Source organism: Crinia signifera, chromosome 7, assembly GCF_055691185.1.
Source record: "Crinia signifera chromosome 7, ASM5569118v1, whole genome shotgun sequence".
In the NCBI taxonomy this organism is placed as follows: domain Eukaryota; kingdom Metazoa; phylum Chordata; class Amphibia; order Anura; family Myobatrachidae; genus Crinia; species Crinia signifera.
In genome coordinates, this window is record NC_139223.1 from 33,475,940 (window position 1) to 33,500,139 (window position 24,200).

The 24,200-nt window shown below is 47.7% G+C and overlaps 1 protein-coding gene across 3 annotated transcripts in view; it reads left to right on the plus strand.

Annotated features, from left to right (window-relative positions):
- The first annotated feature begins 805 nt into the window (after positions 1-805).
- C1QTNF8 (C1q and TNF related 8) overlaps positions 806-24,200 on the plus strand; it is a 29,285-nt gene continuing 5,890 nt past the window's right edge. The window contains exons 1-3 of one of the 3 annotated variants that reach the window (XM_083152783.1): positions 822-1,119; positions 5,383-5,515; positions 15,227-15,425. Coding sequence is in view for 1 of the 3 variants with exons in the window: in XM_083152781.1 (XP_083008907.1) it covers positions 1,041-1,119 (79 nt within the window). In the remaining 2 variants the exon portion in view is untranslated. Of the gene's footprint in view, positions 1,120-5,382; positions 5,516-15,226; positions 15,426-24,200 lie in introns of all 3 variants that reach the window. The other 2 variants (XM_083152782.1, XM_083152781.1) reach the window with 2 other exon arrangements.

Here is a 24,200-nt window from a genome sequence, read left to right on the forward strand (position 1 = left end):
CCGAACATCGAATGCAGGGCCGCACGCTCCACCAGCGCCCGCCACCCTAGACCACACGGACACTTGTCCGTATGAAATCATGTATGGCGGCGGGCAGCTGACATCCGGCGATGTCAGATGCCCGCCCCCTACACATGCGTCACGGCTTCATTACCATGCATACGCCCTGCATTACCCTATGCATACGGGGCGTATGCATAGGGTAATGAGGCTTAGTAGCCCTTCACGCCCCTCTCCGCCCCCTGTGCGGCGTCTAAAGAATAGGTACGGCGAAACCGCCTGCACATGCGCAGAGCGACCTCTGCACATGCGCAGTGGAAAACCATCGGCGGTACGACCGCATGCGGAAAAATCCGCACCGATCAGAATAAGGGCCTGTGTGCAGTGAATCCCAATCAGCACAGGCGCATTCCGTGCATAGAGACACAGGACATGCCTTAGGCAACACAACATTTTGGATAATAAAGTTTTATTGACAGATTTCCCAACACCAATGATTCAGGGCCAGATGGATCAAGCTTCAAAAAGTGATACAATGGAGAGTGATAAACAGCCAGCCAATCAGCTGATACCTGCCTTGTTACAGGCTGCGTTTGAAAAATGACAGGTAGGAGCTGATTGGTTGTTTATCACTCTCCACTTTATCACTTTTGAAGCTGGATACATCTGGCCCTCAGGCTTAGACCCCAATAAATCTTAATCCAACGCTTCCGCTCGCCCCTTGTAATCAGCTGTTTTCCCTGCGGCGCTGATGTCTCTGCGCCAGGACACAGCGTGCACGGCCCAGCCCGATACTCCACAACAGCTTGCATTGGTTTGTTGTCCTCGTGTCCCGTGATGTTTTCTTCCTGAATATCACAGATTGGGAACACAGCTTTGTTTCATCCTCGCAGACACTGTGTTTCCTCGGAAAGTTACAGCAGCCTCTGCTGGCTCCTTTGTCATATCTATTTATAACATAACAGTAATGGAGGAGCTGCCGGGACGTCCCAAGTGACCTCGCGTGGAGATACCGCCCCAAGCAGCCCCGTCTTATGTGAATGCATCAACATTGTCTGGGAATTAAGGAATCATACCACAGGCATTACTGTTTGCTTTCCGCATCCGGCCCCCCCCCAGGTGAGTCTGATAGCACCCAGCAGAATGTGAGTCGTGTGATTGTGATGTCTCTGTGGGGTAGATTTATTAAGCTCGGTGAAGTGATAAAGTGTCTGGTTTTTATTACCGACCAATCAGCTCCTGCCTGTGAAGTTACAGGCTTGGTTTGAAAAATGACAGATAGGAGCTGATTGGCCGGTGATAAAAACACAGACACTTTATCACTTCACTGAGCTTAATAAATCTGTGTTCCCCTTCTGGAATCCTGTATAACCGTTAACATATGGGGGAGATGTATCAAATATCAGAAAGAGATGTAGTGGAGAAGTTGTCCATGGCAACCAGCCAGATTCTAGGGTGTACATTTAATTGAGATTCTAAAAACGAAAAGAGGTGATTGATTGGTTGCTATGGGCAACCTCTCAACGTTATCTCTTTTCAAAGCTTGCTACATCTCCCCCACTGTCTGGCTTTATTCATCTTTGTTAACGCAGTGTGGGCAATTAGCTGCCAACAAATAAATCATCCTAGTTTCGTATTAATCATTTATATTTTATAATCAATTACGGTTTTGCATCTTATTAAAAGTTTGAGGCAAAATTATTTTAAGCTTCCAAAAATAAAAACAGTTGATGTTGCCAATAGCAACCAACCAGGTTCTGTCTATCATTTTGTATGATGCAATAGAGAAGTAATCTGATAGATTGAAATCTGATTGGTTGCTAAGGGCAACATCACCTCCTAACATTTTAGACGCTTTAGTAAATGTAACCCTTTGGCTTTTGTTAACCACTTAATTAACTTATATTTTTTTCCAAAAATGTCCCCAGAAGTTTTAGTAATTTTTTTTTTATTATTATTATGAAATTAGGTAAAAAGCTATGTAAATTTGATTCAAAATAATTTTTAACAAAAATGCTTAATTAAGTTTAAACAAAAATAGGGGGGAATTCAATCTGGGATTCCAACTGTTAGAACGCCCCGACAGTTGGAATCCCAAGTCATTTTTGTTTCTTTCAACTGTAACTCGACAGTTGTATGGGTCCAATATGCACAGGAAGAAAGAAGGAGTCAAACTCAGGAATCGCTGCCTCTTCCTGTGTATACAGTATATATATATATATATATATATATATATATATATATATATTTATTTATTACGTTTCTTATATAGCGTATACATATTCCACAGCGCTTTACAGAGTATAGTTGAACATTCACATCAGTCCCTGCCCCAGTGGAGCTTACATTCCCTACCACATATACACGCACACAGACATTCTAGGGTTAATTTGTTAGGAGCCAATTAGCCTACCAGTATATTTTTAGATTGTGGGAGGAAACCGGAGTACCCGGAGGAAACCCACACAAGTACAGGGAGAATATACAAACTCCACACAGTTAGAGCCATGGTGGGAATGGAACCCATGACCTCAGTGCTGTGAGGCAGTAATGCTAACCATTACACCGTTCGTGCTGCCCCTACATATATACGCAAGTTGGCGTGCCAGGGGTGGGCAGCTGATGTCACATGACATCAGCACCCGCCCCCTCTTCGAAGGGGAGAGAAATCATTTCATGATCGGCGACCATCGGTTGATTTCTCTCCCCTTTGGCTGCAGGCGTGGGGATGTGTTCGCGTACATCTCCACACATGAACCAAGGGGATTCGGCAGAGGGGGGCGGCCACCGTAATTATAATAAGAAATGTGATCTGGCCAAATTTACAAAAAGAAAAAAAAGTTAAAAAAAAAACATCAACAGTGAGCCCTGTGATAATAACGTCACCTTCAGCTGGTGAATTGGGGGGTTCTGCACAGCTTCTCTGCCCCAGGCAGGAACAGCAGTGCAGGGACAGGACCAGTGTGATCAGCTAACGAGATGATTACTGTGTAATAAAAACAATAATAAATAATGATTGTCACCTTCCCAGTATCCGCTGATTAGTGCCCCAGCCAGTGAGGGCTGCCGGGCATCAGGGCTTTGCTCTGCTCCTCCTATGACTCCTGGTGCAGTAAAGTGATGCTGCAAAGCAGCATCTCACTTTACAGCTCCAGAGGCCACATAAGCAGGAAGCACTGATGACCAGCAGCCCCCCAGGAGCTCTGATCAGCAAACCATGGGGTAGGTGAGTATGATCAGTGTTGGGGGGAAAGGCCTAGCAAAGAGGTCTGAATCAGGCGCATCATTTCATGCATGCAATGTGTGAGCAATAAAAGCTGACATGCAATCACCCCTATCATGTCCAGTGCAAAGGCGATGTTTCCTTGGCCTTGCAAGCTGGACTCCTACAGGTAACATCATACTTCCCAACTTTTGAAGTTGGGAGGTCGGGACGTTCGCGCGGCGAAGCCACGCGCGCTCCCGAAAAGGGGGCGTGGCCTCGAGGAAAGGGGGCGTGGCCTCACGGGGTGACGCGAACTCCGGCCACGCCCCCGTTTTAGCCGCTCATCGGCGCTGAATAGATGCTGTGCGCATGCGCACAGCGTCTATTCTCGGCAAGCTGGGGGGGCTCCCAACTGTCCCCCCCACCGCGGGACAATGGCGGCCCCGGGCGGGACGCGGGACCGTCCCTGAATATCGGGACGTTCCCGCGGAAATCGTGACAGTTGGGAGGTATGTAACATGAGTAAGGTTAGACATACTCTGCAGTAGCAGAGGGAAAGGACAACACTACCGATGGTCATGATGTTCCTCTTAAAATGTGATTGCATTGTAGTGCAGGCAGGGGATGGTATGCAGGCAGGGTGTGGTATGCAGGCAGGGGATGGTATGCAGGCAGGGGGTGGTATGCAGGCAGGGGATGGTATGCAGGCAGGGTGTGGTATGCAGGCAGGGGATTGTATGCAGGCAGGGGGTGGTATGCAGGCAGGGGATGGTATGCAGGCAGGATGTGGTATGCAGGCAGGGGATGGTATGCAGGCAGGGGGTGGTATGCAGACAAGAGGTGGCAGGAGAACGGCATCTCTTCAGCAATCACCGGCTGCGTTGATCTCCCACCGCTCGCAGGACACTACCACCCGTGGGACTGAGGGGCCATCTCCAATTAGCGAGACTGTCTGGCTGTATTCGGGACAGTAGGGAGGTATGTCATAGGCGATCCTTACTGAATGAGGCCCTTTGTCAGATAGGCAGTGTGTTTAGTAGAGGTTGCAGGAGGCATGTACTACACCTGAAGAGAGATCTCCGTATTTATGACAGGTAAAGAAGCCGCATTGTCTGTGAATACAGCTGCCACCACCACACCCTCCTCTGCAGGGTTTGCTGTGTAACTTCCCCAAACACAACAAGCAGTGACGGAGATAGTTATCTCACGGGCTTCAAAGGTCCGGACTGAGCATGGACTGCCCACAGTTCTGAGGATATAGGGGGTTATTCTGATTCACTCGGAAAGGCACAATCACTCTCTAATGGGCATGTGCATGTGCACTGCAGGTGGGGCAGATGTAACATGTGCAGAGAGAGAGTTATATGTGCAGTTTTATTGTTTATGTGCAGGGTAAATACTGCAGGGTTGCCGACTTGCACAAGATCCTCTCCGGGAGAAGCCCGGAGAGGAATCTTTCATTACGAGTTCGGGGGCGGGGCTTAACAGTGACATCATTAAGCCCTGCCCCCATTACGACAAATAGCCGAAATATCTGATCTCCATGGAGGGGGCGGGGCTAAAATGACACGATTGTGCCATTTTAGCTCTGCCCCCTCCTCTGAGACCCGCGGATTGCGTCATTTAAATGCCGCGATCGGGGGGGGGGGGGGCTCAGTGGGGGTCCCCCTGATTCCGGGAGGGTTGCCCACCCTTCTGGGGGCCGGGAGGGGGGACCCGATTTTCGGGAGACTGCCGCAAATTCCGGGAGGGTCGGCAACCCTGAAATACTGGCTGCTTTATTTTTACACTGCAATACAGAAATCAGTTTTAAGTACACCCCCGCCCAAATATAATTCTCTCTGCACAGTGATTGTGCCTTTCTGAGTGAATCAGAATAACCCCCACAGTGTGGGCTCATTATCAGGCCAATGCTGCCAGAAAGTCTGAGAAACTGTTGTGTGTTATGTGGCGCTGTATAATGCATTAGCAATGTTCTCTCTGCCACGTGCAGGTCTCTACGTAGTGCATGTACATGTTTGCGAATTACCTTCCCTAGTAGGTTTGTGAGTGCTTGTGTCAATGTCTCTGTGCCGGTCTCTGCATTAGCCTGGGGCTAGTGGAGAATGGGATGCCTGGACAGGCTGCTAAGTCACAACTGGAAGCCAAATGTAACACGTTTCATGTAAACTCTCCAGGAACACTCTGCAATGTCTGAGGGAGCCTGCGGAAGCCGGGGCCTGGCTTATTAGAGGTGCTGCTTGGGACAGGCACAGAGGCATGCCGGAGGACAGGGGGAACTTCTAGTGGCAGAACACCCTGCAGATAGAGGTAAGTGCCAGATGCCGCAAGGTACAGTAGTGACATCACCACGTACGATTGGCTAGTCAGCGTGCGGTCATCTCAGGCTGCAAACATGTCTGTTTCCCAAGCCACCATGAAGGGAGGAGGCTGTAAGCCTGACGGCGTCTCTTGCAGCAGAGGAGGGGTACTGTAAGCACAACTGCCAACTCCCAATTCTGTATAAGGCCCTGTACGTTCTAAACACTTTATATCTTTGAACAAAACCTGCTTGGTATGTGTGGGATACAGATTTGTAACTCTTGCAATTTGCTGCTGAGCTCCGGCTCCCAAGGGGGCACCTCCCCTCCCCTGCGAGTTTGATTCAGTTAATTGAAAGCCGTCGATATCGCTTCTGTGGCTGACTCCCCCTCATAGCAGGACCATAGATGCTACACTTGTTATTCGGGATGCAGTCACTTTCCCGGCGGTCGGAATCCCGACGGTGAAAATCCAGGCGCCGGAATCCCGAACTCCGAAATCCCGGCACTTTGTCCCTCTGTCCACGACACTCATAGAGGGAGAATAAATTAGTGTGCCGAGCGTAGCGAAACACCAGGCCCGCTGTGTGGCGAGCCCGCAAGGGGGGGAAGATCCACGTCCTCCCTTGTCAGGATTTCGGCAGTCATGATTCCGGCGTCGGGATTTTGACCAACGGGATTCCGACCGCCGGGATTCCATACCAATCAAGGGGGGATCGCGGGTGACTTCTTCAATCAGTTCAGGGGTTCCCAAACTTTTTTGAATCACGGCACCCTAGAGCATCAAAATGTTTTCAAGGCACCCCTAGGCCAAATGTTTCTTATTGAGAAATTCAGGAAAAAATATAAAAGTAAGTGCAGTGTGTTTATATGTCACAGTTATGTGATGAGGGACAGGATTTGCTTCTGTTTGTCCACCTATATTATGATTGGCAGCCACCAGCACTGGTTTTGCCTGTTACATTGCACATAACTAATATGAATTGATCCTGGTCCACCAACCCAAGGCACCCCTGGGTGCCTAGGCACACAATTTGGGAACCACTTCCCTAGTGTATGGTCAGCTTAAGATCGTGCCCAGATTGCATTGAATATGTGATAAATGGGCCGCTATGTCATGATCTTTCAGAGGAAGCCTATATAAATCACATGTACTGTAATAGGCTGCAGGTTGGCAAGGACCTTATTCTGGTTGATTCGCAAGGCTGCAAATTCGCCCCGGTCTGTTCGCCATGGCCGCACTCACCCGCCCGGCGTATGCACATGTGCAGAAATGCAGCTGTGCGTGAGCATACGCCGAACATTGGTCCCCGTGAAAACGAACGGTCTGTACGAACGGACCAAAATAATCTTGTTGCTAAATCGCCCAAACATCGGCAGACTCGGACACCTGCTGGCTCTTACATTTGGCCTTAGGAGATGTTTTTCATGAGTATAGAGATGTTTTCCCTGAGTATAGAGAGAATGATTGAATGATTGTTTTCTGAGATACACAGTTCTGACTGCATCTTAGCAGCTGCTAGGACCAGATCCCATAACTGCAGTCACCCTCTGGCTAAGATGCAGCCAGTGAGTCACCAGCAGAGATTCTCAGATTAACCAGTTGGTCCCTAGGACCAGTGCTTCTATCTGATCGTGCTCAGTGTATCACAGTAACGGCACTTTACAATGTTCCAACGTTCAGTAAATTAACTTGTACTTTTAGGTGACGACTGGAACCTTTTTCTCATAGACAAAAAAGCTGTGCCTAAATGAATATATTATTATCCAGGGGTGAATTACGTCTCCTAACATGTGCCATAAAGAAGTTGGGCCTTGCGCGTGTGCGTGCCCAAAAAGTAGACGTGGCCTCACGCTCTCGTCACCTTGGGGCCGTGCCCGGATACTGTGCACTTGCACACCTACAGATGGGGCTCGGCCCATCTTTGCAGGGCTCGCGTTTCTAACCCCAGCCCCTCCATGGGGCTCACGCGCACGAGGCGCTCGCGCACCCCCTGGCAACGGAGCCTGCCTCCGGTCCCCGCCGCCTCCCCCGCCGTCGCCGCAGGTACCCCTCGCCGCCCTGAGCGCCCCCCCCCCTAACCCTGCCCATCTCCCTGAAGCGGAGACGGGCAGGGACACGCAGCGTCCCCGCCGAGAGACCGGGACGCACGTGCGTGTGAGACGCACGCGTGTCCCAGTTCAGTGTAGTCCCTGTCCGCCGGCGCTCGCCAGCGGGGAGGGTCTGGCGAGCCCCGGCCAAGGATGGCAGGGGCTACATCTGTAGGGGGTTATTCTGGTTGATTCGCTCGGATGCAAATTCGTACCCTTGCAAACCCGCCCTGTGAATCCAGTGATGTCAGTTGCCCGCCCGCGTCACTAACGTCACTCTCCGATTTCCGTGAGAATGCCCAGCGTTTACATGGGAACGCCCTTGAAACACAGGGCGTTACCATGGGCACGACTATCTGCCGCCACCCCATGGGCCCCTGCAGCCTTGGGTGCATGCATCTGGCAAACAGTCTGTTTGCCGTGGCTGCACACACCCGGCATATGCTGAGCGATCTGTCACGGTCAGTGGTCTCTGGTGAGAGGATACTGGTGATGACTAAATTCATACTGCATGCTGTATATATGTTGCTCGGCGATAGCGACGCGCAATGCCGTGCATCGCCGTCGCTGGGGGGGGGGGGGGCTACATATGGAGCAATCCGTGCTTAGTGGGTGATTCTGTAAGGCTCGTAAGCTTACTGAGCGCTGATACGATGCTCCACAGAAGGCCCGCCGCCGAATCCCCACATTACCGAATTCGCCCTGTTCCAAATGCTAATAGCATACATTCGCCCCATGTGTATGACACATTACTGTAACAAAGCCCTTCCATATTAATCATATCCCCCATGGCCTCTAATGCAGTAGCACAGCAGCAATGGCCCTGTAATATAGTAGCACAGCAGCAATGGCCCTGTAATATAGTAGCACAGCAGCAATGGCCCTGTAATACAGTAGCACAGCAGCAATGGCCCTGTAATACAGTAGCACAGCAGCAATCGTCCTGTAATACAGTAGCACAGCAGCAATCGTCCTGTAATACAGTAGCACAGCGGCAATGGCCCTGTAATACAGTAGCACAGCAGCAATGGCCCTGTAATACAATAGCACAGCAGCAATGGCCCTGTAATACAGCAGCACAGCAGCAATCGTCCTGTAATACAGTAGCACAGCAGCAATCGTCCTGTAATACAGTAGCACAGCGGCAATGGCCCTGTAATACAGTAGCACAGCAGCAATGGCCCTGTAATACAATAGCACAGCAGCAATGGCCCTGTAATACAGCAGCACAGCAGCAATGGTCCTGAAATACAGCAGCACAGCAGCAATGGTCCTGTAAAACAGTAGCACAGCACCAATGACCCTGTAATACAGCAGCACAGCAGGAATGGTCCTGTAATAAAGCAGCAATGACCCCGTAATGCAGCAGCACAGCAATAAGGGCCCTGTACTACAGTAGCACAGCAGCAATGGTCCTGTAATACAGTAGCACAGCAGCAATGGCCCTGTAATACCGTAGCACAGCAGCAATGGCCCTGTAATACAGTAGCACAGCAGCAATGGCCCTGTAATGAAGCAGCAATGACCCCATAATGCAGCAGCAAGGGCCCTGTAATACAGTAGCACAGCAACAATGGCCCTGTAATACAGCAGCAGAGCAGCAATGGCCCTGTAATACAGTAGCACAGCAGCAATGGCCCTGTAATACAGTAGCACAGCAACAATGGCCCTGTAATACAGCAGCACAGCAGCAATGGCCCTGTAATACAGTAGCACAGCAGCAATGGCCATGTAATACAGCAGCACAGCAGCAACGGTCCTGAAATACAGCAGCAATGGTCCTGTAAAACAGTAGCACAGCACTAATGACCCTGTAATACAGCAGCACAGCAGGAATGGTCCTGTAATAAAGCAGCAATGACCCCGTAATGCAGCAGCACAGCAATAAGGGCCCTGTACTACAGTAGCACAGCAGCAATGGTCCTGTAATACAGTAGCACAGCAGCAATGGCCCTGTACTACAGTAGCACAGCAGCAATGGCCCTGTAATGAAGCACCAATGACCCCATAATGCAGCAGCAAGGGCCCTGTAATACAGTAGCACAGCAACAATGGCCCTGTAATACAGCAGCACAGCAGCAATGGCCCTGTAATACAGTAGCACAGCAGCAATGGCCCTGTAAAACAGCAGCACAGCAGGAGTGGTCCTGTAATAAAGCAGCAATGACCCCATAATGCAGCAGCAAGGGCCCTGTAATACAGTAGCCCAGCAGCAATGGCCCTGTAATACAGCAGCCCAGCAGCAATGGCCCTGTAATACAGCAGCACAGCAGCAATGGCCTATAATACAGCAGCACAGCAGCAATGGCCTGTAATACAGCAGCACAGCAGGAATGGCCCTGTAATACAGCAGCACAGCAGCAATGGTCCTGTAATACAGCAGCACAGCAGCAATGGTCCTGTAATGCAGTAGCACAGCAGCAATGGTCTTGTAATACAGCAGCACAGCAGCAATGGTCCTGTAATACAGCAGCACAGCAGCAATGGGCCGGTATGTCTGTAGAGCTGCTAGAAAGGAGATGTAGGTACCTGCTTTATTTCTATGTCAGTTTAGCTAACACCAGAGGATGATTGGGCGGCATGCTGTGTTCCAGGTTCATTTATATCATTTATTTATAAAATGTCAACATGTTTGCTGGGGTGGTTATAAAGACATGAAGTGATGACATCCAGAGCACATCCATCACATCTACTTCTGCCCCCAGCTCTTCGTCTCTGCTCACTTTGGTTCTATCTTGTATAAAGGATTTGGAACCCTCCTCCGGCTCCACAACCTCAGGTCCTTGTTCGGTTGCTTGTAATCCTTTGATGTCTTTAAGAACATCTTTTGTCAGTTCTCTGCCTGTCTGAATTCCCTTACTGGCCCATAGACTATTATTGTCACAGATTGTCACTGTGTTTACGTCTCTTCCTGCGGAGTCTTTGATCCTCAGATAATCTAATGTTCCTTTCAAGAGGCGCAGTAATTTTTGTTCTATTAGATTTCTCACCGGGTGATTGGCTCTGAATATATGGGTGATTTGTGTTACTTTTATCCCTTCCCAATGCTGAACCCGGTCTGGAGTTGTCCATCAACTATCAACGGGAAGAAGTCATTGAGGTCCAGAGGTCACATTTATGGTGGTAGCCCGTTGGTTAGAAGTCATTGAATATTTTGTGGCCGTTCTGCAGTGCGTGTGATCTAAGGGGCCAATTCAGACATGATTGCATGGCTACGAATTTGCAGCGGCCCCGCTAGAGTGAAGTTCCGTCTTGGGAATTAATGTGCTCTCTCTGCAAATGGATGTATATGGCTGCAGAGCCATTCGCAGCTGTGCAAACATCTTCAAAACCCTTCGATACCGGCTCACCATCAAATTATTTTTCCACTGTGCACCAGTCATCGCAGTGTCAGAGACTTACTCAGCGGCTGCAATGAATACAGATATATCACACCCTCCCCTAAAGTGCTCAGGCATGGGCTACAAAACCTGTTTCTCCTGCTTTACCTATTCCACTGGTCAATCCCGCGACGACCATTTCCAATTATGCCATGCGGCTGCGGGCTAGCTGGGGAGTTTCCAAGAAGGTGCGGTTTGTGGTGCACAATTTTCTTCTCCTGCTGCCTGACCCAACGCGTTTCATGCGCTGATGGCACTTTGTCTAGCGAAACGCATGTAAGGCTTTGGGGAAAGGGAGCACAAGAAGAATACTGCGCGCCACACACCGCACCATCTTGGAAACTCCCGAAGCAAGCCGGTGGCCGTGAGATGTCATTTTAAGCGGCCCTGCTGTGAGCAACCAATCGAAGAGGTGCAGCGGGAGAGACTTATGTCATGCGGCTGCGGTATAGCTGGGGAGTTTCCAAGATGGTGCGGTTTGTGGTGCACAATTTTCTTCTCCTGCTGCCTGACCCAACGCGTTTCATGCGCTGATGGCACTTTGTCTAGCGAAACGCATGTAAGGCTTTGGGGAAAGGGAGCACAAGAAGAATACTGGGCGCCACACACCGCACCATCTTGGAAACTCCCGAAGCAAGCCGGTGGCCGTGAGACGTCGTTAGAAGCGGCCCTGCTGTGAGCAACCAATCAAAGAGGTGCAGCGGGAGAGACGGACTCAGCAGCTGCATATATCCTGGCCACAAACAACGGTAATGACAGCCAGCTAGGGTCAGTCACATCCTGCCAATCCTGCACCAAAATTATTGAATAATAATTTTTATTTTACGGGTGTCACTTATTGTTATTTTTATCATTTTTCATACCTCACTATTCAATGCATGGCACTCATTTTTTAACTATCGTACGCATGAGCCCTGCGATCAGGTCTGAATGACCCCATTGTGTCTGTGCACCATTCTTACATGAGGCAGACAGTAAAGGCCCCATATACTGTACTTGTCCGACTTGTCTGTCTAAGGTGGCCACACACTAGAACAATTTTTTTGCAGTTCGACCGTTTCCTGATCGATCGACTGTTTTTTACCGCAAAATCGGACGATCTCGATCGGATGCGCACTCCCGCAGATCTTTTGCTAAATCTTCTGATCTTACATGCTGCATGAAAGATCAGAAGATTTAGCAAAAGATCCATAGGAACGCACACGGGATCTTAGGAGAAATCTTTGGTAAAGATGTGCGCTTGGCTGAAATCTTTTGTATAGGACGGACGGCAGATTTCAAAGGTTAATTTTTGCTTACATTTTAAGATCTCAGATCTTTGTAGTGTGTGGGTGCCTTTACCTGATTTACCCTGAACTTCCTGGCAGCTTCCCAGGAGTGCTACAGATGGAGCACCTCTCAGCCAACTCAGATTCCCTGAGCTGGCGCAGGCTGGCAGAGAGGTTCTCAATCTGACAGGAAACGCCTCACTCTCTCGCACGTCCCAGTCACTCAGTGACGGGGAGTTGGATTCCCTGCCCGTCTCCTCTTCAGGGAGACGGCCAGGGTTAGTGGAGGCTGTGGAGGGCTGCGTCCGGCGACGGGGGAGTAGCTGGGAGCAGGCGGGCTCTGTCAGAACGGATCGCATGCGATTTATTGGACCAATTTGCATGTACATTAGATTTATCTGATGGGATGGTCCTAGGCCTAGGGGATGGCATGAGTGTTAGGAGGGGAGTGGCAAAAAAAATGAAAAACAAATGTTGTGGTGTCCCCTTCCCCCAGATGGTCAGGGGCGCATACCACACCCTTATTAATAACCGAAGTGGGTACTTGTGTATTATCACGGCGCCCATGAAATCGGCCGCAAATCGCATGCAAAAATCGGATGCGATATAGCGGCCGATCTGCGGCCAATTATCCGCGATTTCCTGCCGATTTGCATGCTATTCCATCCTAGCACACCCCCACTATCCATGTCGCCGTGGAGTTGATTATTTAAAGCGTGGCGAGTGCAGCAAGCCACCGAGCCCGAAGCGTGGCGAGCGCAGTGAGCCCTGCGAGGGGATGTGAATACACGTCAAGTAATCCGTGTCCCCTCACGGGGCTCGCTGCGCTCGCCACGCTTCGGGATCGTTTTACGCGTCCGCTCGCCATGCTTCGGGCTCGGTGGCTCGCCGCGCTTTATAAAATCAAGTCAGTGCCGACGTGCATAGTGGGGGTATGGACAGGTCGGGAGGACGCGTACCAAGGCCACTCGCCACGCTTCCGGCTGACTTGGATAGTGGGGGTGTGCAAGGATGGAATACCATGCAAACCGGCAGGAAATCGCAAAAAATCGGCTGCGAAACAGCATCGATAATCAAATCGGTCGCTAAATCGTATGCGATATCATATGCGATATAAATGTAAATATTGCGTTGTGATAATACACAAGTACCCAGAAGTGTATATAATTCTCATTTTGTAGTTCTGTTAATGTGATGAAGACATGATAATGTGAGCCAGTGTTGGACGCCTGTGGTTCCAGCTGTATATTTATGCTGCCAGATAATCTTCTCCACACGCCAGTATGTTTTACAAGAGCTTGTCAAGTGTCAAACATTTGTCAGCAATAATGTAACACGGATAATGCATTCACACCAGCACGGATGCTGTCTCCCGCGGGATGGAGAGGATTAATAATAATAATATGACATAAGTATTACACAGACATCGGGAATTACTGTTACATACCCTCCATCAGTCCCCAATGAGGTGGACAACAACTAGCGGTTTCCCCGACACCCCCGGCATTTTACACGGCACATCTGCGTTTTTCTGAGCACTCCCACAAATTTCCCGGTTTCCACCCCCCACACGCCTACTTCCTGTCAATCACTTTGTGACCGCTGTGCATTAAGAAAATGTTTCAGGACTTTGCTGGATGGACTTGCACATGCTTACTGAGAACCACCGTACACATGCACACATTGCACAGTGTACCGATAATTGTCCGTTGTTCAAAATCACAACTGTGTGTTCAGGTCTGATTCGGTGCCCTATGTTCAGGGCTACTCTCAGCCGGAGATGTGATCATTGGGGGTTGTGGGGGGAGGTGAGTTCTACGTTACTGTAGGGACTCAGGGTAGGTCCTCACGGTTCCTCTAGTACTGTAGGGACCCAGGGTAGATCCTCGCGGTTCCTCTAGTACTGTAGGGACCCAGGGTAGATCCTCGCGGTTCCTCTAGTACTGTAGGGACCCAGGGTAGGTCCTCGCGGTTCCTCTAGTACTGTAGGGACCCAGGGTAGATCCTCGCGGTTCCTCTAGTACTGTAGGGACCCAGGGTAGATCCTCGCGGTTCCTCTAGTACTGTAGGGACCCAGGGTAGATCCTCGCGGTTCCTCTAGTACGGATTTGTTACAAAAGTAATTATACTTTTAACTTTATTTCTCTTCAAGCAACAAGATGAATGTGATGTTACCTTACTGCGTGTGAATCACACTGGTATATGGATGCCACTCACGGGGGGGAATGCTATCGTGTAGAGATGCAGCTGAAGATTTGATATAATGGGGCCGATTCAGGCCAGCTTCTTCAGGTCCGAGTTCGGCCCCGTCTCCAATAGTGGGGGACTGCGCACACGCATGTGCAGACCCCCACACTCATTGACAGGTTCTGTAGGGGGCACCCAGCTTTATATGGACGTGGCCACAAAAAATGGTGGTTGTGCCCATTGAAACGCTGGACGGACGTCAGTGATACCAGGTGTGCTCCTGCCTGCTCTGAGTACCATGACCTCAGCAGCCCCCCCCCCCCCCCCCCCCACCCAATTTGGACAGGAACGAGCAGCAGAAAAATCTCATTGAAGAGAAGAAAAGTCATTAGATGGTGATAAACCATCGAAAGATTTCTCATCTGTGCGGGCGCATGCGATTGGATTTGGAGTGGGGGGGGGTGGTGGTGTTCATGTTACCACGTGACACCTGTGGCCCCCTTTATTCCAGCCACTCACCTGCCCGTGGCTCACCATATTCCAGCCACTGTGCTACAGCTACAGGGATATTGGCTCAGTCACCATATGGGGGTCATTCAGTCCTGCTCGCTAGGCTGCGTATTTCCTCTGCCTAGTGAGCAGGTAAATGTCACCTCATCGAACGCACGCCCGCCCTGCTGCACGAATCCCTGTGAGTGCATGTGTACGCTTACCCATCCGCTCACATGCACCCGCACTGACGATAAAATCATTCAATGGTTAATCACCATCGGATGATTTTTCCTCTATTCGCAGATAATAGTAAGCCTGGACTTCCTTTTATGCCGGCCGCTCTCTGTGGAGACAGGACCAAATTCCGACAGCTCTGAATTGGCCCCCATATATCCTCTCGTGATCTTATAATGTGAACAAAGCCAACAATAGAAAATAAATGAAGGAAAGTGATTCGCCTCACTGACGGCTCTTCAGAAACACCCGCTGGCAGATGGAAATGGTAATTAAAAGTCCCTTTGTGTGACTAGCTGGTAATTAGCATATAAATCTGATTTCTGACAAAACTTGAATTCATGACTAAGTGTGTTATGTCACAGGGAGAGAAACATATGGTGAAAGGGAACCTGAGAGGTGACATTACATATGGCCGATATACCACAGACAGGAGCCCCGTGAGCCGATGCTTTGTCCATTGCCAGCCCTAGCACCAATAATAGAGTAGATTCCCAGCTACTGTACTAAAGAGTATGGCAGCAAGATTCCCAAGCAGCCCTCATCGGTTGCTTTAGAATTCTGTGCTATATCCTACTAGCCTACGTGAAGTGTCTCTTCTTCAGGAGAAGCTGTCATTAAGTCCCGCCCCTATTCGTGTAAATGCTGTGATTCGCGGCTCTTCGGGGAGGGGGTGGGACTAAATGAGTCGATTTGCGTCATTTTAAGCCTGCCCCCTTCCCAAAGAGCCACCAATGCCAGTACTTGACCGGCAGAGGGAGGGGGTGCGGGGGCTCATGTAGAGGCCCCGATAAATGTGTAGGGGGGGGGGGGGCAGGGGGAGGCCCCGATTTTTTTAAAGCATGGGTAAGTATGTGGTATATAGGGCCAGATAGATACTCAAACCTCCCAACTGTTCCGAATTTTTCAGGATCGTCCCATTTTTTGGGGATGGTCCTGCATCCCGTACGGAGCTAGCAGTGTCATGCCGTGGGAGTGACAGTTGGGAGTCCTCCCTGCTCAGTGCTGCTCTGAACAAACAGAGCAGCAGTGAATAAATGCTGTGTACATGCAGGGCGTGGGTAGGACACACCCCTCATTGCCAGGCCATGCCCCAAAATTTCAGGTGTGTGCGTCTGAGGTGCACAGGGTACCGATTCTCGATCTTTACAAGTTGGGAGGTATGAATATTGAATGTTAAGTCAGTGACTGGGGTCAGGTAGATAAATAGACCCTTTATAACTTGTAAACTTGATAACTTTTTGATATTGTTGGAGATTAATGTTATTTCATTTAATATGTTAACCCCTTCCCGACATTTGACGTATATATACGTCATGGCCGGGAAGTACTTACCGACACATGACGTATATATACGTCATGACTTCTAACTGTCACTGCGTCTAGAGACGCAGTGACAGAGGGACGATGTCTGCTGTCCCTGACAGCAGACATGTCCCTGCATGCCCAGGGGGGGCTGCGATGCAGCCCCCCCGTCGGCGATCGCTGTGATTGACTGTTCAGTGTGAACAGCCAATTACAGCGTTTTCTGTGTCACCGGCGAATAACGTTCGCTGGTGACACGGGATCGGAGGTGATTGGTGCTGTAAAGTACAGCACCAATCACCGCGGGGTGTAAGGGTGACACTGGTGTCACCCCACCTCACCCCGCCCGCCCCCAAAGGCCGTGATTGGTCCGTCGGACCGACGGACCAATCACAGCCATGGAGGGGGGTTTAAACTAACGGGGACTACACTGCAGACGCCATTCCGGTCTGGAATAGCGTGCAGTGCGGTCACCGTGCCCAGCTGTCGCCATTTACTGACCAGAACCTTGCTCAATACTTACCTGATCACTGCTTGGGATCTTGCTTCATCTTGTGACATCCTGTGCTGTGTTGTGCTGTGTTGTGCTGCTGCAGTGTCATCGAGTTAGAGAGAGAGAGAGATAGAGAGAGAGAGATAGAGAGGCCTAGTGACAGAGAGTGCTATATTTTGTGCTGCTGCAGTGTAATAGAGTTATAGATAGAGAGATAGAGAGAGATAGAGAGAGATAGAGAGAGATAGAGAGCGAGAGATAGAGAGAGATAGAGAGATAGTGACAGATCGTGCTATATATTTTTTATATAACTGACTGCTGCCCCCCCTTTTGTGCTGATCAGTATAAATTAACTGATCAGCAACTTTTTGGGGGCGCAGGGTATTTTTTATATATATATATATATATACCTGTCAGTGCTGCTGCTGCAGTGTCATAGAGTGATAGATAGTGAGAGATAGAGAGATAGAGAGAGATAGTGACAGAGAGTGATAGAGACTGCTATATTTTGTGTCTGCTGCCCCCCTTTTGTGCACCCCCAGCAACTTTTTGGGGGTGCAGGGGTTATTTTTCATATATATAACTGTCAGTGCTGCTGCTGCAGTGTCATAGAGTGATAGATAGTGAGAGATAGAGAGATAGTGACAGAGAGTGACAGAGAGTGATAGAGAGTGCTAAATTTTGTGTCTGCTGCCCCCGCCTTTTGTGCTGATCACTATATCTGAGGTGATCAGCAACTTTTTAGGGGTGCAGAGGTTTTTTTTTTTTATATATACCTGCCAGTTGCACTGTCAGTTGCACCAAAGGTTGTGCACCTGCTGCCCCTCACTGGTAATCAGTGTCGCATCACTGATCACCTTTTTTTTTTTGTGTGTGTGCTGTGGGGTCTTTTTTTAATTTTTTTTTTACACACACTGTGATTTTGGGGGTGTCCTGTGGCCGCTGTGCGCTGATCAGTGACGTACATCACTGATCATCTCATCTTTTTCGGCACAGGGTTGATCTATTTATTTTTTTTTTTTTGATCAAATTCCTGTTGCCTTTGAGCGCTGTTCAGTGACGGACGTTACTGACCAACATCTGTGCTCAATTTTTGGCGCAGGACCTTTTTTTTTTTTTTTTTTAACCCCTTCAATTTTTTTTTTTTAACCCCTTCAATTTTTTTTTTTTTTAACCCCTTCATTTTTTTTTTTTTTGTATAAAGTATTTTTTTTTTTTCTGCACTACATACACACTACACACTACATACCCCCCTGGTTGAAATAAAGTTTGTACCCCCCCTACACTATACACGTGTTGAAACATTTCACTACCAGTAACACAAAAATAAAAATGGCATCCCAAATGTCATCCCAAATGTCATCCCAAATGTCATCCCAGTCATCCAGAAGAATGTATTCAGTGGAGGAGGCATATGCCATGCTTGCTTCTGACTCTGACACAGCCAGTGATGCAAGCGGGGAATTTGAAGGATTCGCCTTAAGCTCCTCTTCCTCCTCTGGTGATGAGGGACCCCCTCAAAGACGCCCCCGTAGAGCAGCTGAGACCCCCCCCCCCAATAATTGATCTCGTATGGACCCCACCACCAGACAATTTTGAGCCCCAGGTTCCTGAGTTTTTGGCCATGCCAGGAATCCAATTTGATTCCACAGGTCTCAGAGAAATTGACTTTTTCAAATTATTTTTCTCTGATGATTTTATAAATTTAATGGTGGACCAAACTAATTTATATGCCCAGCAGTTTATTGCTCAAAACCCCACGTCATCATTTGCTAGGTGGACCCCTGTAGATGCAGTAGAGATGATGACGTTTTGGGGTCTGGTGTTTCATATGGGCATAGTAAAAAAGCCAGAAATTAGGCAATATTGGAGTACAGATGTTCTGTACAGCACCCCATTTTACCGTATGGCCATGCCCCGGGCTCGATTTGAGACGATCCTTAAATTTTTGCATTACAACGATAATGCACAGTGCCCACCCAGAGATGATCCCACCTTTGACCGGCTATTCAAAGTCAGGCCGGTCATTGATCATTTCAGTGCCAAATTTGAAGAGATGTACATCCCAGATAAATTCATTTGCATAGACGAGTCCCTTATACATTTTAAAGGAAGGGTTAAATTCCGCCAGTACCTTCCCAGTAAGAGGGCAAGGTATGGCATAAAAATGTATAAGCTGTGTGAAAGCACCTCAGGGTACACTCACAGGTTTAGGGTATATGAAGGGAAGGATTCAAGAATTGAACCGCCAGAATGCCCCCCCTCCCTCGTAGGTGTTAGTGGAAAAATTGTCTGGGATTTAGTGCACCCCTTCCTGGATAAAGGTTATAACCTCTATGTGGATAACTTTTACACTAGCATCCCCCTGTTTAAGGCCCTTGGTTCAAGAGGTACAGCAGCTTGCGGTACTGTGCGCAAGAACCAAAGAGGCCTCCCAAAAACGCACATTGCCCAAGTAATGAGAAGGGGTGAAAGCAGGGGAATATGCACCGAAAATATGTTGTTGGTCAAATATAAGGACAAGAGGGATGTCCTTATACTGACAACAATTCACGGAGACAGTACCACCTCCGTCCCTGTACGAGGTACCAGTACCCACACCTCAAAACCTAATTGTATCCTGGATTACAATAGGTACATGGGCGGAGTGGATCTTTCAGATCAGGTACTGAAGCCGTACAGTGCCCTGCGGAAAACAAAAATCTGGTACAAGAAGCTGGCCGTGTATATCATCCAGATGGCACTGTATAACGCTTACGTGCTATTCCGTTCTACCGGCCAGAGGGGGACATTTATGCACTTTCAAGAGGAAGTCATAAAGGGCCTAGTATTTGGGAACCAGCAGGCAGAGGGCCCCAGTACTTCTAGTACTGGCCCCCGTATTGTACCAGGGCAGCATTTTCCGAACGAAATCCCCTCCACTGCAAGAAAGGGCAGGACACAAAAAAGGTGCAAAGTTTGCTATAAAAAGGGAATAAGAAAGGAAACTATTTTCCACTGTGAAACTTGCCCCGACAAACCCGGCCTATGTATAAAGGAGTGTTTTAAAATATACCACACATCTATGGATTATTAGGTTCATCATTTCACCGTGCTTCGGGGGTCTTGCTAATGCCACATAGCACCCACCAACATTCCACCAGAATCTGAGCTGCAAAATCCAAAAATCACTCCTTCCCTTCTGAGTCCTGCCATGCACCCAACTGGTATTTTTTGGTCACATATGAGGCATTGCCATACTCGGGAGAAATTGGGGCACAGATTTTGGGGTGCTTTTTCTCCTTCATACCTTATGAAAATGAAAAATTTTGAGCCAGAACTGCATTTTTGTGTAAAAAAATGTAATTTTTCATTTTCACTGCCCAGTTGTATCAAAATTGGTGAAACCCCTGGGGGTTTGAAATGTACACTATACCCCTAGATGAATTCCCTGAGGGGTGTAGTTTGCAAAATGGGGTCACTTGTGGGGGGGTTCCACTGTATTGGTGCTTTGGGGGTCTTGCTAATGCGACATAGCACCCACCATCATTCCACCAGAATTTGTGCTGCAAAATCCAAATATCACTCCTTCCCTTCTGAGTCCTGCCACTTTTTGGTCACACATGAGGCATTGCCGTACTCGGGAGAAATTGGGGCACATTTTGGGGTGCTTTGTCTCCTTCATTCTTTCTGAAAATGAAAAATTTTGAGCCAGAACTGCAATTTTGTGTAAAAAAATGTAATTTTTCATTTTCACTGCCCACTTGTATCAAAATTGGTGAAACCCCTGGGGGTTTGAAATGTACACTATACCCCTAGATCAATTCCCTGAGGGGTGTAGTTTGCAAAATGGGGTGACTTGTGGGGGGGTTCCACTGTATTGGTGCAACATAGCACCCACCATTCATTCCACCAAAATCTGTGCTGCAAAATCCAAAAATCACTCCTTCCCTTCTGAGTCCTGCCATGCACCCAACTGGTATTTTTTGGTCACATGTGAGGCATTGCCGTACTCGGGAGAAATTGGGGCACAGATTTTGGGGTGCTTTTTCTCCTTCATACCTTCTGAAAATGAAAAATTTTGAGCCAGAACTGCATTTTTGTGTAAAAAAATGTAATTTTTCATTTTCACTGCCCACTTGTATCAAAATTGGTGAAACCCCTGGGGGTTTGAAATGTACACTATACCCCTAGATGAATTCCCTGAGGGGTGTAGTTTGCAAAATGGGGTCACTTGTGGGGGGGTTCCACTGTATTGGTGCTTGGGGGGTCTTGCTAATGCGACATAGCACCCACCAAAATTCCACCAGAATCTGAGCTGCAAAATCCAAAAATCACTCCTTCCCTTCTGAGTCCTGCCATGCACCCAACTGGTATTTTTTGGTCACATGTGAGGCATTGCCGTACTCGGGAGAAATTGGGGCACAGATTTTGGGGTGCTTTTTCTCCTTCATACCTTCTGAAAATGAAAAATTTTGAGCCAGAACTGCATTTTTGTGTAAAAAAATTTAATTTTTCATTTTCACTGCCCAGTTGTATCAAAATTGGTGAAACCCCTGGGGGTTTGAAATGTACACTATACCCCTAGATGAATTCCCTGAGGGGTGTAGTTTGCAAAATGGGGTCACTTGTGGGGGGGTTCCACTGTATTGGTGCTTGGGGGGTCTTGCTAATGCGACATAGCACCCACCAAAATTCCACCAGAATCTGAGCTGCAAAATCCAAAAATCACTCCTTCCCTTCTGAGTCCTGCCATGCACCCAACTGGTATTTTTTGGTCACATGTGAGGCATTGCCGTACTCGGGAGAAATTGGGGCACAGATTTTGGGGTGCTTTTTCTCCTTCATACCTTCTGAAAATGAAAAATTTTGAGCCAGAACTGCATTTTTGTGTAAAAAAATGTAATTTTTCATTTTCACTGCCCAGTTGTATCAAAATTGGTGAAACCCCTGGGGGTTTGAAATGTACACTATACCCCTAGATGAATTCCCTGAGGGGTGTAGTTTGCAAAATGGGGTCACTTGTGGGGGGGTTCCACTGTATTGGTGCTTGGGGGGTCTTGCTAATGCGACATAGCACCCACCAAAATTCCACCAGAATCTGAGCTGCAAAATCCAAAAATCACTCCTTCCCTTCTGAGTCCTGCCATGCACCCAACTGGTATTTTTTGGTCACATGTGAGGCATTGCCGTACTCGGGAGAAATTGGGGCACATATTTTGGGGTGCTTTTTCTCCTTCATACCTTCTGAAAATGAAAAATTTTGAGCCAGAACTGCATTTTTGTGTAAAAAAATGTAATTTTTCATTTTCACTGCCCACTTGTATCAAAATTGGTGAAACCCCTGGGGGTTTGAAATGTACACTATACCCCTAGATGAATTCCCTGAGGGGTGTACTTTGCAAAATGGGGTGACTTGTGGGGGGGTTCCACTGTATTGGTGCAACATAGCACCCACCATTCATTCCACCAAAATCTGTGCTGCAAAATCCAAAAATCACTCCTTCCCTTCTGAGTCCTGCCATGCACCCAACTGGTATTTTTTGGTCACATGTGAGGCATTGCCGTACTCGGGAGAAATTGGGGCACATATTTTGGGGTGCTTTTTCTCCTTCATACCTTCTGAAAATGAAAAATTTTGAGCCAGAACTGCATTTTTGTGTAAAAAAATGTAATTTTTCATTTTCACTGCCCACTTGTATCAAAATTGGTGAAACCCCTGGGGGTTTGAAATGTACACTTTACCCCTAGATGAATTCCCTGAGGGGTGTAGTTTGCAAAATGGGGTCACTTGTGGGGGGGTTCCACTGTATTGGTGCTTGGGGGGTCTTGCTAATGCGACATAGCACCCACCAAAATTCCACCAGAATCTGAGCTGCAAAATCCAAAAATCACTCCTTCCCTTCTGAGTCCTGCCATGCACCCAACTGGTATTTTTTGGTCACATGTGAGGCATTGCCGTACTCGGGAGAAATTGGGGCACATATTTTGGGGTGCTTTTTCTCCTTCATACCTTCTGAAAATGAAAAATTTTGAGCCAGAACTGCATTTTTGTGTCAAAAAATGTAATTTTTCATTTTCACTGCCCACTTGTATCAAAATTGGTGAAACCCCTGGGGGTTTGAAATGTACACTATACCCCTAGATGAATTCCCTGAGGGGTGTAGTTTGCAAAATGGGGTCACTTGTGGGGGGGTTCCTAACTTTTAGCATCTTATGGTGCCTAGAAACCTACATGGTGCCTAAAAAATAATCTCATAAAAAGGAGGCTCCAAAATCAAGTAGGTGCTCCTTCTATTATGAAGCCTGTGGTTTGGTCAACGTGCACACTAGGGCCACATATAGGATATTTATGAAAACAAAAGAATTGGGGGAATCAATTTTTAGTCACATTTCTCTAGTAAAATGTACTGTGTTCCTTAGAAAAATGTATTCAAATTGCAAATCTGCAAAAAAAATGAAATTTTGAAATTTCACCTACACTTTGTTTTAATTCCTGTGAAACACCTAAAGGGTTAACAAACTTCCAAAATGCTGTTTTGAATACTGTGAGGGGTGCAGTTTTTGAAATGGTATCATTTATGGGGGTGTCTCACATACAAGTCCCTCAAAGTCACATCAGAACTGAACTGGTCCCTAAAAAAATCAGTGTTTGAAATTTTCTTGAAAATTTGAGAATTTGCTATTCATATTGTAAGCCTCCTAGTGTCCAAAAAAATTAAAAGGAAGTTGAAATAATGATGTCAACATAAAGTAGACATATGGTCTATGTTAGTTATTAACTATTTTGAGTGGTATGATTATTTGTCTCACAAGCAGAAAATTTAACATTTTGCAAATTGCTAAATTTTCCATTTTTTTACGACATTTTGGTATTTTTCACAAAAAAACACAGACTGTATCGACCCAAATTTACCACTAATTTGAAGTACAATGTGTCACGAAAAAACAATCTCAAAATCACTGGGATAAGTAAAAGCAAAAAAAAGTTATCCCCACTTAAGTGAGACATGTGATGAGATTTGAAAAAAAGGGCTCTGTCAGGAACGCAAAAACTGGCTCTGTCAGGAAGGGGTTAAATGTTAACCCCCTCTTTCTTCCTATTTACAGTATTCAAGTTTTCAAAACTCTGCCATTACAGTCCAGGGTTTTAACGATATCAATGCTTTACCACAGGTGACTTAGTACCACAGTCAATTTGATTTAACTAGCTGTACTCAAGCATGGCTATTCTTAAATCCTGGGCTGCTTGGGCAGAGTTTAGGA